The sequence below is a fragment of the Narcine bancroftii genome, chromosome 6, assembly GCF_036971445.1.
Source record: "Narcine bancroftii isolate sNarBan1 chromosome 6, sNarBan1.hap1, whole genome shotgun sequence".
NCBI classification, from domain to species: Eukaryota; Metazoa; Chordata; class Chondrichthyes; order Torpediniformes; family Narcinidae; genus Narcine; species Narcine bancroftii.
This window is the reverse complement of record NC_091474.1, coordinates 25,397,877-25,411,729: the sequence shown is the minus strand read 5'-3', so window position 1 is coordinate 25,411,729 and position 13,853 is coordinate 25,397,877. Positions and strand designations below refer to the sequence as shown.

At 40.9% G+C, this 13,853-nt stretch overlaps 1 protein-coding gene across 4 annotated transcripts in view; it reads right to left on the bottom strand.

Annotated features, from left to right (window-relative positions):
- c6h20orf96 (chromosome 6 C20orf96 homolog) overlaps positions 1-13,324 on the bottom strand; it is a 32,696-nt gene extending 19,372 nt beyond the window's left edge. For 2 of the 4 annotated variants that reach the window (XM_069884355.1, XM_069884358.1), the window contains exons 1-4: positions 13,184-13,324; positions 7,282-7,440; positions 5,448-5,547; positions 3,429-3,586 (exon numbers count right to left, since the gene is read on the bottom strand). In XM_069884355.1, coding sequence (XP_069740456.1) covers positions 3,429-3,586; positions 5,448-5,547; positions 7,282-7,440; positions 13,184-13,210 — 444 coding nt within the window. In that variant the 5' untranslated portion in view covers positions 13,211-13,324. Of the gene's footprint in view, positions 1-3,428; positions 3,587-5,447; positions 5,548-7,281; positions 9,631-13,183 lie in introns of all 4 variants that reach the window. The other 2 variants (XM_069884356.1, XM_069884357.1) reach the window with 2 other exon arrangements.
- Positions 13,325-13,853: the final 529 nt, after the last annotated feature.

Below are 13,853 nucleotides of genomic sequence, written 5' to 3'. Positions count from 1 at the left end.
CAAAGATAAGCGTATACAGAGCCGTTGTCATACCCACACTCCTGTTCGGCTCCGAATCATGGGTCCTCTACCGGCACCACCTACGGCTCCTAGAACGCTTCCACCAGCGTTGTCTCCGCTCCATCCTCAACATCCATTGGAGCGCTTACATCCCTAACGTCGAAGTACTCGAGATGGCAGAGGTCGACAGCATCGAGTCCACGCTGCTGAAGATCCAGCTGCGCTGGATGGGTCACGTCTCCAGAATGGAGGACCATCGCCTTCCCAAGATCGTGTTATATGGCGAGCTCTCCACTGGCCACCGTGACAGAGGTGCACCAAAGAAAAGGTACAAGGACTGCCTAAAGAAATCTCTTGGTGCCTGCCACATTGACCACCGCCAGTGGGCTGATAACGCCTCAAACCGTGCATCTTGGCGCCTCACAGTTTGGCGGGCAGCAACCTCCTTTGAAGAAGACCGCAGAGCCCACCTCACTGACAAAAGGCAAAGGAGGAAAAACCCAACACCCAACCCCAACCAACCAATTTTCCCCTGCAACCGCTGCAATCGTGTCTGCCTGTCCCGCATCGGATTTGTCAGCCACAAACGAGCCTGCAGCTGACGTGGACTTTTTACCCCCTCCATAAATCTTCGTCCGCGAAGCCAAGCCAAAGAAGATACATGATATACTCCTGCAAGGTCCATCTGAGAACATTGTCTCAGAGGCACTTGATATGCTAATCTCCTCCCTCCGGGTGGGGTGGTAGGGGTTCCTCGGAATTCAATGGCACTCAGGACAAAGGTATATCCCCAAAACTGCCAAAAGCAAAATTTTAAACGTTGCAGTCCCCTCAAATAAAATGGACAGCCAAAGATTTGTTGGCCTTCTAGGTACTCGTGGCAGCATATATCTCACCTTACACTGCTTCTCAGACCCCTCTATAGGGTCTCCCATAAAAACAAAAGGCTGCCTTTGAGACAGCAAGATAAGCTGTAGAGCAGGCAGTGCCACTCTTACCCTGCCCTTTTGAATTACGTTTTTGCCAATGAGACGGTCACTGAGTGGAGCCTCTGGCAGAAATTCCAAGCGCGCAGAGTCCCGCTTGGTTTTTGGATCAAGTCTCGACCTGAGTCTGCCACTCGCTATAGTCCATTCGAGAGCCTTCGACCTGGTGCTCCTCACCACCCAACATCAAACAGGCACTAACCCTGTCATTCTATGCCCCATAATACAGAGGGTCAAGACCCCTGATTCAACACACAAAGAGGGTTGGGCCCAGAGGTCCTCCATAGTAAAGTGGAAGTGGTATATCATGGACTGGGCCAAATCAGATTCCAAAGGGGTTAGCTGCCTCCATAAACAGATTATGTCATTCCCACAGTCCCACGAACCAGTCCAGATTTAACAGATATCTGGGGCCAACCATTCGACTCACTCAACCCTGATCATAAATCGTATGCCTGATTCACAGATGGATCCAGCTGCTGGAAAGGGGGAAAAACAGTATTGGAGGGTTGCATTTTAACTACAGAGGAAGCAAGTCGTCAACTTGCTGAGCTGGCAACAGTAGCCCTTACCCTGCGGGACACCACCAGGCTGCCACATCTATACTGACTCTTGGGCAGTGGCCAATGGTATGGCTGTGTGGATGGCTCAGTGGCATGAGACGGGGTGGGAAATACATGGATGCCTCCTCTGTGGACAGCAGCACTGGCAATTCATTTGGGACCAGGCAGCCCAATGATAAATTTCAGCCAACCATGTGAATGCCCATACTCTGAAAAACACTGATGAAGCAATACTCAACGCCACTGTGGACCAAGCTGCCAAAATATGCTGTGCCAACAGCTCCCCACCTGAAACTGATCTCAGCGCACTGGCCAGCTTGGTAAACCGCAAAGTTGGCCATCTTGGGGCCAACGGCACATGGCATTGGGCAGAGCAATTTGGGGTTATCCTCACACTAGACAAATGTAAAACCTCTGTTGTCAACTGCTCCATTTGCCAACAGGTGAAACCATGAGGCTGGCCAATGGGGCAGATAGGCAACATTCGTCGAGGCATGGGAGCAGGTCACATATGGCAGATTGACTATATGGGACTGCTCCCATGCCAAAACAAAAATCAGTATGCCCTGACCATGGTGGACACATACTCTGGTGTCCTGGTGGTGGTGCCCTGTGAGAGGGCTGACCTGAACAGCACAAAGGATTACAGTACCTCTCCTCCATCAATGAAGTCCCGTGGGAGGTACAATCCAACCAAGGTTGACACTTCGCAGGAGCCAAAGCCCAGAGTTGGACTGCTGAGGAGGGGATCTGGTGGCTGTTCCATTTACCCCACCACCCACAGGCATTGAGATTAATTGGGAATGACCTGCTTAAGGAAAAAAAATACACACACTAACACCCAGCTCGCAGCGCCAATTGTTGTGAATGAGGAAACAGGTTTGGTAGGTTTCAAAGGCAAGGACTCTGAACACAGTTTTGGTAGGGAAGGATTTTATTTACAGAAGGCAAGTGTGGGAAATGGTAACAGATACACTGCGCATGCGCACACACAAAATTTATCGCAGCCGTGGGAAAAAGGTAGCGGCAGTGAAACAACATACACAGTTTATTAGCGATCGTGGGAAAATGTTGGTAAGCGATTAAACACATGCAGGCAACTAATAACGAATATGGAAACAAACTGCATACACACACAAACAACCAAGGGAAAAGTCAATTCAATGCCATCCCTCGACTCTGGGCAGGCACGGCTCTATGCTATTTCGGCACAATAATCAACACTCCCAACCCCATTTAGTGCACAACTCAGCAACAATTTCTCCAGACCCATTCCATGTTTCTCAGCCTGGAGAGAAGCAGGGTGATCTCTCGAAGATGGCAAAAGAAGAAGAACAAAGAACACATGGCACCTTTATCATGCTGGAGGGCCCAGCCTCGGTCATTAGAAGGAACTAATGGTTTGATGCCAATTACAACAGCCAATGGTCCAAGGCTAAGTTCAAGAAGGTTGGAGAGTCCATCCAAGATTATAATGGTTATAATGTAAAGACCACAGGACAGAAATAAACACTAAAGTCTGTGATTGAAGTAAAAACACAATGCGGGAGAAACTCAGCAGGTCAATCAGTGCACTTTATATAGCAAAGATAAAAATACATAACCAATATTTCTGGCTTGAGCCTTTCTTCAAGATATGAGCAAAATGTTACATAGCAAAGATAAAGGTCATAACCAACGTTTTGGGTATGAGTAATATGTAGGCAGGTGCATGAACTCATTTTATTCATACCTTGATGAAGGGTTCAAGTCTGAAACATTGGTTATGTACCTCTATCTTTGCTATACAAAATACACTGTTTGACCCGCTGAGTTTCTTCAGCATTAAGTTTTTATTTTAGACTGCAGGAGTGACAGTATCGTGAATGACTCCTCCTACCTGTTGCTTTTGTGTGAGGTTCTTAACTTCTTTCTCCAGCTGCGCTATTTTCAAAGTAAATATCGGAAGCTCTTTGTCTCTAAATTCCTTCAACATACGTAATTCTGTACGTGCATTCCGAATCCTCGTGTTAACTTCTTCTACTTGACAATATAACTCTGAAAATTAAAAAAAGGTTTACAATTGGTTTTGCTCAATAAAGAGTCATTAAATTTGAATTTAGACGTACAGCACAGTAACAGGCCCTTTCGCCCTATGAAGCCGTGCTGGACTCCAGACTTCTGTTCCTCTGTCTGAACGTAGCAGCAAGATAAGATTTTGACCAGGGTGACAGGAGTGCATTGTGATGTTGGCTGCCTTATTGAGGCAGCTCATCACCTAGATGTCTTCAATGGAGGTCAGTGTCAATCATGGACCATATCATTAGTGAATGATATGGTTTTTGTTATTAACGGTTTCATGGTGACCATTGCTGAATTTCAGATTTATTTGAAATACAAGAAATACAGTTTTGTAAACTACTGTGTCAGGTTCCTCAATGATATCTTAATGCATATTTGAATTACTTGATTATTTTTGGAAGTCAATTCTCTACGCCTTTGATATAACTTAATTGCAACATTAAAATAAAAATTAAGCACAAATCCTTTCTCTCAGATATTATTTAGATAAAGCAGTGGTTCTCAGCCTTTTTCTTTCCACTCACATACGACTTTAAGTATTCCCTATGCCATAGGTCCTCTGTGATTATTAAGGATTGCTTAAGGTGGTATATGGGTAGAAAGAAAAAGTTTGAAAACACCTGTTTTTATCGTACCTAATTGACTTGTTATGTGCACAGTTTCATAAATCCAAAGGTAATGGGCCAATGACAATTTTTCTCAAGCAAAATATTTCAGTAACAATTGGTGAGTCACTATATCTCAGTGATTCTCAACTTTCCCTTCGCACTGACATACCACTTTAATTAATCCCTTACTAATCACAGAGCATTTGTGGCATAGGGATTACTTAAAGTGGTATGTGAGTGGAAAGGAAAAGGTTGAGAACCACTGAGATAAAGTATTCCAGCTGGTTGCATCACAGCCTGGTTTGGAAACTCAAGTGCCCTGGAATGCAGAAGGGTGCAGCAAGTAGAAAACTTAATCAAGCCCATCATGGGCAGCAACTTCCCATCCACTGAAGACATCAAGAAGGCAGCTAACATCATAAAAGATCCACAACACTCTTGTCACAACTGCTTCCTTGAGGCAGAAGGTACAGAAGCCTGAAGGCTGCCATATCTAGGATCAAGGACAGCTTTTTCCAAATGCTATCAGGGTCTTGAACCTCTCCATAACACCCTGACCATAAACTACTCCGAAACGAGCTAAAGATCTGTTGGCATGATTGAAATTGTACTAACTGCAACTATAAATAAATTAAAATTAGACATACAGAACAGTTACAGGCCCTTCTGGCCCATGAGCCTGTGTGTCCAAATATACTAAACAACCTACAACCCCCGTATGTTTTGAAGGAAACTGGAGCACCCAGAGGAAACACATGCAGACATGAGAAGAAAGTATGAACACTTCACAGACAGTGCCAGATTTGAACCCGGGTGCTTACTGGTTAGTAAGGGATTATTTAAGGTGGTATGTGAACAAGACTGAGAACCACTACATTAACAGTGCTATCCATTATTTATTTATCTATACTTTTATATTTATTAAATATTTTACTGCCTTGGCATTTTGTGGTAATTTATATTAATGATGTTGGTGCATCTTACATATCTGTGCAGCTACAGCAAGTAAGAAATTTGGCACATCTGTACAATAAACACTCATATTCATAATTGCCAAAAATTTAAAAATGCAACAATTGTTGAATACCAACAGGATTTAATTAATATGTTACCGCTGTTAAAAATCAATGTTAGTTACCTAGAAATTCATTCAGAGTTGGTATTGTTAAATATAAGAATGGAACAGATTTCAAAGCCACAAATGACTCCATAGAAGCTTTGTGACTGACCTTCAGATTTTTGTTTCACTGTTATCTCAGTGTCTTTGAGATCATCCTTTGCTGCTTCGATCTCCTGTCGTTTCCAAACATCTATACTGGAAATTTCTTTCTTGCATACAAAAATGAGAGAGGAAATTGACAGGGTGACATCATGAGCAAAGAAATCCACCATCCACATCATACTTGTCTCTACATAGTTTCCTGTTGTACATTATTCCAGAGTAGCTAGCATTCTACAATGCAAGTAGATATATCTAACGTATAAAGAACATATGTCCTATACCAACCTTTCTGGAAGTGAGCTCCACATTGCAAGAATGATAGCTTCCATCTCTTCTGCTAATCCTTCTTTTTTCCTAAAATCTATTCCCCATGGTTATTTGACCTCTTTAATCAGAAAAAAGGCTCTTCTTAGTCAATCTAAGCATCTCAAATTCATTCAGCTGGATTAAACTTCTTATGACCTCCTTCAACCAAATGAATCAACTGGTTTAATCAGTCCTTCCATATAAATACCTCGCCAGTCCTGGCAATATTTCTCTTTACAATAACTAATTCCATCACAGGAATCTATCTTCTGTCTAGTGAAGACATCTATAAGAGACATTGCCTCAAGATGGCAGCCAACGTCATAAAGAACCCCCATCACCCTGGTCACAACCTCTTCTCATTGCTATCTTCGGGAAGAAGGTACAGAAGCCTGAAGTCCATCACCTCCAGGTTCAAGAACAGTTTAATTACTTTATTTTCAATAACTTTCCCATTCTGCCCTAAACTATACCAGATACATGGAAAGCAGCTGATAGAGAGCAACAGCAATCATCAAGGATGCACACCCTCTCGGGTATGCTCTACTCCTGGTGCTACCATCAGGAAAGAGGTACAGGTGCCACAAGGCTCATAACACCAGGGTAAGGAATAGTTGTCACCTCTCCACATTCAGACTCCTGAACAACAAATTCAATCAAAGACTCATGTAGGGACTCTCACTTTGCATATTATTTATTTGTTATATTGCACAGTTTATTTGTACTTCTTTCTTTCTCTCTTTTTTTATATATGTATCTTTCTTGAGTACAGTTTTTTTGCACCACCACTAAGTAGAAATTCTACATGACCCAAAGGAAAAAGAATCTCAGGGTTGTATGTGATATCATGTAAATACTCTAACATCAAAATCTGAAATCTGACTATCAAAATATCTGTCGGGAGTTGGTGCGTCTTACTTACCTGTAAGATAATTTTTCAGTTACAATTAGTGCAGATAAAGTGATGCAGACAGATATTTTGGTAGTCATATTTCGATTCAGATGTCAGATTTATTGTCAGAGTACATACGTTACATCACGTAACACCCTGAGATTCCTTTTCCTGTGGGCCAGGCAGAATTTCTACTTATCGGTAGTGCAATAAAACTGTACTCAAGAAAGATGCGTATATAAAAAAAAGTAAACAAAGAAAGAAATGCAAATAAGCTGACTGTTCAATACAGACAATCTGTACATTGTATTTACAGTGCGTCAAGACAGTGAACTCTCATCTCAAAAGATCATGGCTATTCTTTTATTTCTCTTCTACACTAATCCAATGTTCCAATGCCTTAATATCTCTTTGATACCCCTTTAATGTTATCACATATTTTGTGGGTTGCATAAACTTACATTTTGTTTTTTTCTCAATCAACTCTGTAGAAAAAAAATTATAAAGAGATATAGAAGTAGTGGCTTACATAAGTGGGTAAAACTATGACAGACAGGAACTCTGCAAGAAGTATCAGGTCATCTGCTTTCAACTGGTTCTGAGAATTTCCAGACTAATAGTTGACACAAAGCCAATCACATACCTTAAACTTGTGATATTGAATGAGGATGCTTCTCGATTCCAACATGGCATTTTCATCCAATTTCATCAATTCCTCTGACACCTTCATGTTAATATTCAGGAGGTTTTTACTATATTCCTTGTATTCATCCATCTGTTTCTTCTTTGCTGCTATTAAATACTATTAAACAGCGTGGTTAAACATAAGAGGCTATCGTAAGCTAGTCCCAACAGCCTATATTTTGGTCATGTCCCTCTAAAAAGTAGTTAGAAGTATATAACAAGAGTGCCACAGCACAGAAAACAAGCCCCTCAGCCCTTCTAGTCTGTGCTGACCATTATTTTGCTAGTCCTACTGACCTGCTCCCACTCCTCCAGACCACTCCCATCCATGTATCTGTCCAATCTATTCTGAAACCTCAAGATCGAGCCAGTATTCACCACATCAGATGGCAGCCCATTCAACACTCTGAGTGAAGAACTTTCCCCTAATGTTTCCCTTAAAGCTTTTCCCTTTCAGCTTAAAATTATGACCTCTGATATTTATCTCCCCCGAGTGGAAAAAGCCTACTTGTATCCACTCTAACTATACCTCTTATAATCTTGTAAACCTCTATCAAATCTTCCCTCATTCTTCTTTACTCCAAGGAATAAAATCCTAACTTATTTAATCCTTCCCTGTAACGCAACTCCTGAAGACTCGGCAACATCTTATTAAATATTCTCTGCACTCTTTAAATCTTATTGATATCCTTCCTGTGGTTAGGTGACCAGAACTACACACAACATTCTAAATTTGGCCTCACCAATGTCTTAAACAACATCCCAACTCCTATACATAATATTTTGATTTATAAAGACTAAGATGCTAAATGTTTTTTTTAAATAATTCCGTCCACCTGCAACACCGCCTTCAGGGAACAATGTATCTGCATTCCTAGATCTCATTGCTCCTCCGTATTCCTCAGTGGCCTACCATTTACTGTGTATGTCCTACCAAAATGCATCACCTCACACTTGTCTGCATTAAATTCCATCTGCCATTTTTTGGCCCATTTTCCCAATTGGTGCAGATCCCTCTACAAGCTTTGAAAATCTTCCTCACTACACACAACGCCTCCTATATTTGTGTCATCAGTAAGCTTGCTGATCCAATTTACCTCATTATCATCCAGATCATTGATAAAGACAACAAACAACAATGGTCCCAACACACCACTAGTCACAGGTCTCCAATCTGAGAAGCAACCATCCACTAACACTCTGTTTTCTCCCAAACAGCCAATTCCAAATCCAGTTTACAACCTCTGCGTGTATACCCAGTGTCTTAACCTTTTGAACTACCCTCCCATGTGGGACCTTGTCAAAGACTTTACTAAAGTCTATGTAGATAACATCCACAGCCTTTCCTTCATCCAGATAACCTCCTCAAAAAACTCATTAAACCTGACCCACCATGCACAAAACCATGCTGATTGTCCTTAATCAGCCCATGGTTGTCCAAATACCTATACCTATTTCTCAGAACTCCTTCCAATAATTTACCTACAACTGATGTCATACTCACCAATCTATAATTACCTGGTTTATTTTTGGAGCCTCTTTTAAACAACGGGACAACATAAGTTACCCTCCAATTCCTCAGGCACCTCACCCATGGCTAAGGACATTTTGAATATATCTGCCAGGCCCCTGCAATTTCTACACTAGTCTCCCTGAAGGTCTGAGGGAATATCATATCTGGCCCGGGGGATTTATCTACCTTTATGTGCTGTAAGGCAGCAAGCACCTCCACCTCCTTAATCTCCACTTGTAAAAGTTAAAACCTTGTGTTTTTGAATTTAGTTAATTTTATGTCTGTCTCTTTCAGAGAGTTGCTGTTTGTAGTGTTACCATAGTAACTATGATGAAATATATCATATTATCTGCCCAGGCTAACTGCTTGCTCTCATTCTACAAGATGTGAAGGAAGCGTGAGCACATGAAATTTTCTTTAAATTTTGTATCTCTATATATCTTTGTGTTTTTATAGCATTCTTTAACTATTGGTTTGTTATGTCAACATTTCAGTAATTAGAGTCTAAAGGATTATCTTTACAATAAATGCTTTGTTATTCAATGTTATGAAAGTCTTGTGGCAAAGCTATACAAAATGTTGTCTGTTCTAGCAACAAATTAAAACTACATAAAGTAATAGCCACAGAGATTGATTTATTGGATTAAAGAGATTTAAATGTGGGATATCTCAGCTCACGTTTTGGAAGATGATACTTTGAAATTAGGATATATTAGAATAAGGAAAGTGTCATCTACAACATGTTCCATGACTTCTGTTTGTTTCCCTTCCTTCCTTATGCATGATGCCAGTTTCCTGAGTAAATATTAATGCAAAAAAAAGTGTTAAGATCTTCCCCATTACTTGAGGCTCCAAGCATAGTTGACCACTCTGATCCTCTAGGGGACCAATTTTGTCCCTTAGCATCCTTTTACTCTTACTATTCTTGTAGAAACCCTTTTGGTTTACCTTAACATTATTTGCTAAAATAACCTCTTATTTTTGGCTTCCTGATTTCCTTCTTGAGTATTTTCTTGCATTTTCATCGTACCTCATTAGCTCCTTGTTGCACCTCCCTCTTCTTAATCAGATTGCCAATATCCCTTGAAAACCAGGGTTCCCTATGCCTGTTAACTTTGCCTTTAATCCTAACAGGAACATGCAAACACTGCACTCTCAAAGTTTTGCCTTTGAAGGTCGTCCACTTACTTAACACAGCCTTGCCATAAAACAACATACCCCAATCCACTCTTCCTAGATCCTTTCTCATCTCCACAAAATTTGCCTTATCCAATTTAGAATCCCAACATGAAGACCAGACTTATCCATTTCCATAATTAACTTGAAGGTACTGACATTATGGTCACTGGACCCAAAACGTTCACCTACACATACATCTGTCACCTGTCTTGCCTTGTTCCCTAATAGGAGATCAAGTACTGCATCCTAACGTTGGTACCTCTATATACTGATTTAGAAAACTTTCCTGAATACATTTGACAAACTTCAAGCCATCCAGCCCTTTCACAGTATGGGTCCCAGTCAATATTTGGAAAGTTAAAATCTACTATCACAACTTTCTACTTCTTACATTGTTCTGCTATCTCTCTTCAGATTTGCTCCTCCAATTCTCCCTGATTATTGGGCAGTCTATAATACAACCCTATCACTGTGGTGACACCTTTCCCATTCCTCAACTCTACCCATATGGCCACTGTAGACAAACCCTCCTGGCTGACCTGACTTTGCAAAGCAGAGATATCTTCCCTGACTAGTAATGTCACTCTTCCCCCTTTTATCCCTCCCCCTCTATCATGGAACCCCTCAAGCAACAAAGTCTCACTAATAGCAATAACGTCATAATCCCACCTGTCAAAAAATGCCCTAAACTCACCATCCTTTTCAACAATACTCTTGCATTAAAATAAATACACCTGAGAAAATTTCTATTATGTACAAACCTTTGATTTCTGTCTATACATAAAATCCTCGCATGACCTTTATCCTCCTCCTTCTCACTCACTGCTCTAACATTTTGGTTCCCTCTTCCATTGGGACAAAACTAACAATCCTACCTGCAAGGATATTAATCCTCTTCCAGTTCAGATGCAATCTGTCCCATCGGTACAGATCCAACCTTCCCTGGATATAGAAACTTGCAGCCCTCCCTTCTACACCACCCCAGCTACGTGTTAAACTGCCTTATCTTCCTATTTCTAACCTCTCCAGCATGTGGCACGGGAAGCAATCCTAAGATTACTACCCTGGAGGTTCTCTTCTTCAACCTAGCATCTAACTCCCTGAACAGTCCTTGCAGGACTTCTTCACCCTTCCAATCTATATCATTGGTTCCTCCATGGACCACAATATTTGGCTTAGCATCATCCCATCTAGGAATGTCGTGACCCGATCTAAGATATCATAGACCCTGGGACTAGGGAGGCAACGTACCATCTGGGATTCATGATCTCCTCCACAGAACCTCTCATCTGTCTTCCTATGGAATCCCCTATCACTACAGCTCGCCTCATTTTACCCCTTCCCTTCTTAGCCACATTACCTGACTCTGTGCCAGAGATCTGATTGCCATGGCTTGTACCTGATGACCCCCTCAACAGAATCCAAAACAGTATATGTGTTTCAGAGGGATGCCCATCAGAGGGCCCTGCTCTGCCTGCCAGTTCTCTCTCCCCTCTCCTAACTGTAACCTCTCTTCCTGTCTCCTAGATGTAACAGTGTCCTGCAACTCCTATCTACCACACCTTCTGAATGCTGCGGAGTTTATCAAACTCCTGCTCCATGCCTTACATGGTTCTCAACCATTTTTTTCCCCACTCACACACCACCTTAAGTAATCCCTTACTAACCATAGAGTACCTATAGCACAGGTTGAGAATCACTGCTCTAAACCTTTCCTATCTATGTAAGTGTCAAAATATCTTTTAAACATTGTAATTCTAGCCATCTCTACCACCTCCACATGCATAGATTTTTCCTCATTTCCATCACTGTGTGAGAAATGTGGTCCACAGGTTACTTTGAATCTTTCCCACTCACCTTAAATCTATACCTTCAGTTTTGGACTCCCCTATGCGGAAAAAGGTTGACCATTCACCCTCTCCGTGCCCTTTGTGATTTCATATACCTCAGCCTCCTGTGCTCGAGATGAAAGAAACTCTTGCCTATCCAGTCTCTCTTTGGAACTCAAACCTTCTGGTTCCAGCAATATCTTTGTGAATCTTTACAGAATTCTTTCCAGATTAATGATACCTTTCCTACATGGAGATGCAAATTTGTAAAGTTTTAAAAACCTAGGAAATAATTATGAGGAATTGTACATTGGAGTAACTTATCATTAATACTTCTCTTCAAGTTTATGTTAGGCTTATGGAAAATATAAATGATTGGTGGGATTTTAAAATGGCTTGGTTTAATACCAGTTTTAGTTTAACCATAGAGTACTGCAGCCACACAGCACAGGAAAATATTGGGTTTCTGCATCAGCATGGTGCTTTAGAAGGAGCAAGATCAGTCCTGCTCTAGGTGGTGCTATTAGTGCATGAATCTCAAAGAGTACAGTATTCATAATTTGCAGCCCCTCACGAGTCTCTGGAGGAAAATGCCACCAAGACTCATGATCCTGAGTGCGCTGACCAGCTGCATCATGGCCTGGTAGGGGGACACCAGTACCCCCTGTGAAAGGTAGTGAACACAGCTCAGGACATCACAAGTGAAACCATCCCATTATCGAGAACGTCGACAGGGAAGAGCAGCAGCAATCATCAAGGATCCACACCACCCAGCACACACTTGGTTTTCGTTGCTGCCATCAGGAAAGAGGTAGAGGTGCCACAAGAATCACCACCAGATTCAGGAACAGCTGCTACCCCTCTACTGTCAGACTCCTCAACAACAAACTCAACTAGGGACTTATTTAAGGACTCTTACTTTTGCACTCTATTAAAATAATCTTTTTTCTCTCTTTTAGTAATGTAGTTTGTTTACATTTCTTTATTTGTCTACATGTGTATGTTGTGCAGTTTTTTTTTTGCACTACCAATAAGTGGTAATTCTGCTTTGCCCACTGGAAAAAGAATCCTAGGGTTATATGTGACATCATGTATGTACTCTGACAATAAATCTGAAATCTGGATCTGATCTTATTTGGGCAATTTACTGTTGAGTGCTCAATAGAGTAAATGCATCTTCCAACAAGAGCATCACCCCTTCTAATGACATACCTATTGTCTGCTTACTCCGGCGTTAGACAGAATTACAGACATATGAAACAAAACATATTCTACAATATTTTCTTTCAGTTCTAGTGCATAAACACAAGTCAAACAACATAAACAAAATTAATAATGACCTTAAGTATATTGATTTTTTCTTTCATTTCCACGTAGCAAGTGTCATCTGCCCTCAAAACTGTTTTTTTATGCCAGGGACTATAGCATTTCTTTGAACAGAATTTCTCTGCACATAGTTGGATTCCACCTAAAACAGATCAAAGCTTTCAGATTACAGATATTAGGTTAGATATGTTAATGCAAGTATAAACAGATTAATTAAAAATTTTAAATTATCCAGCTTCAAATAGCTTCCTCAGCACCCAGAAGGTAGGAGGATGAGAACAAGGGGTTATATGCAAATGTACAAAACAAACAAGTGTATCTCTGTGTGTGATGCTGTTGAAAATCCTTTTCAATTGGAAATATGAGGCAACCTGTGTACTTACACAATCACTTAACCAAAAGATCAGTAGCCAACCAGAGTTTATTGTAAAGGCACATCACTTTAATCATTAATTCCAAACTGAATCCTGAATAACTATATTATTGGTTAGTGACAAATACTTATTTTATGGGACCAAATAATTACAGACTACCCAAAAGCTTAAGTCTTGGGTGGTACAGTTTTTAATGCAGCCATTCCAAATTAAATGATTGTGCCTTTCAGAGAAGGAGCGTGAATGAAACTGTTGGTTATTTATATGCATATTTTTTTCACTGTCTTATCTTCATTAAGAAAAGATAAAA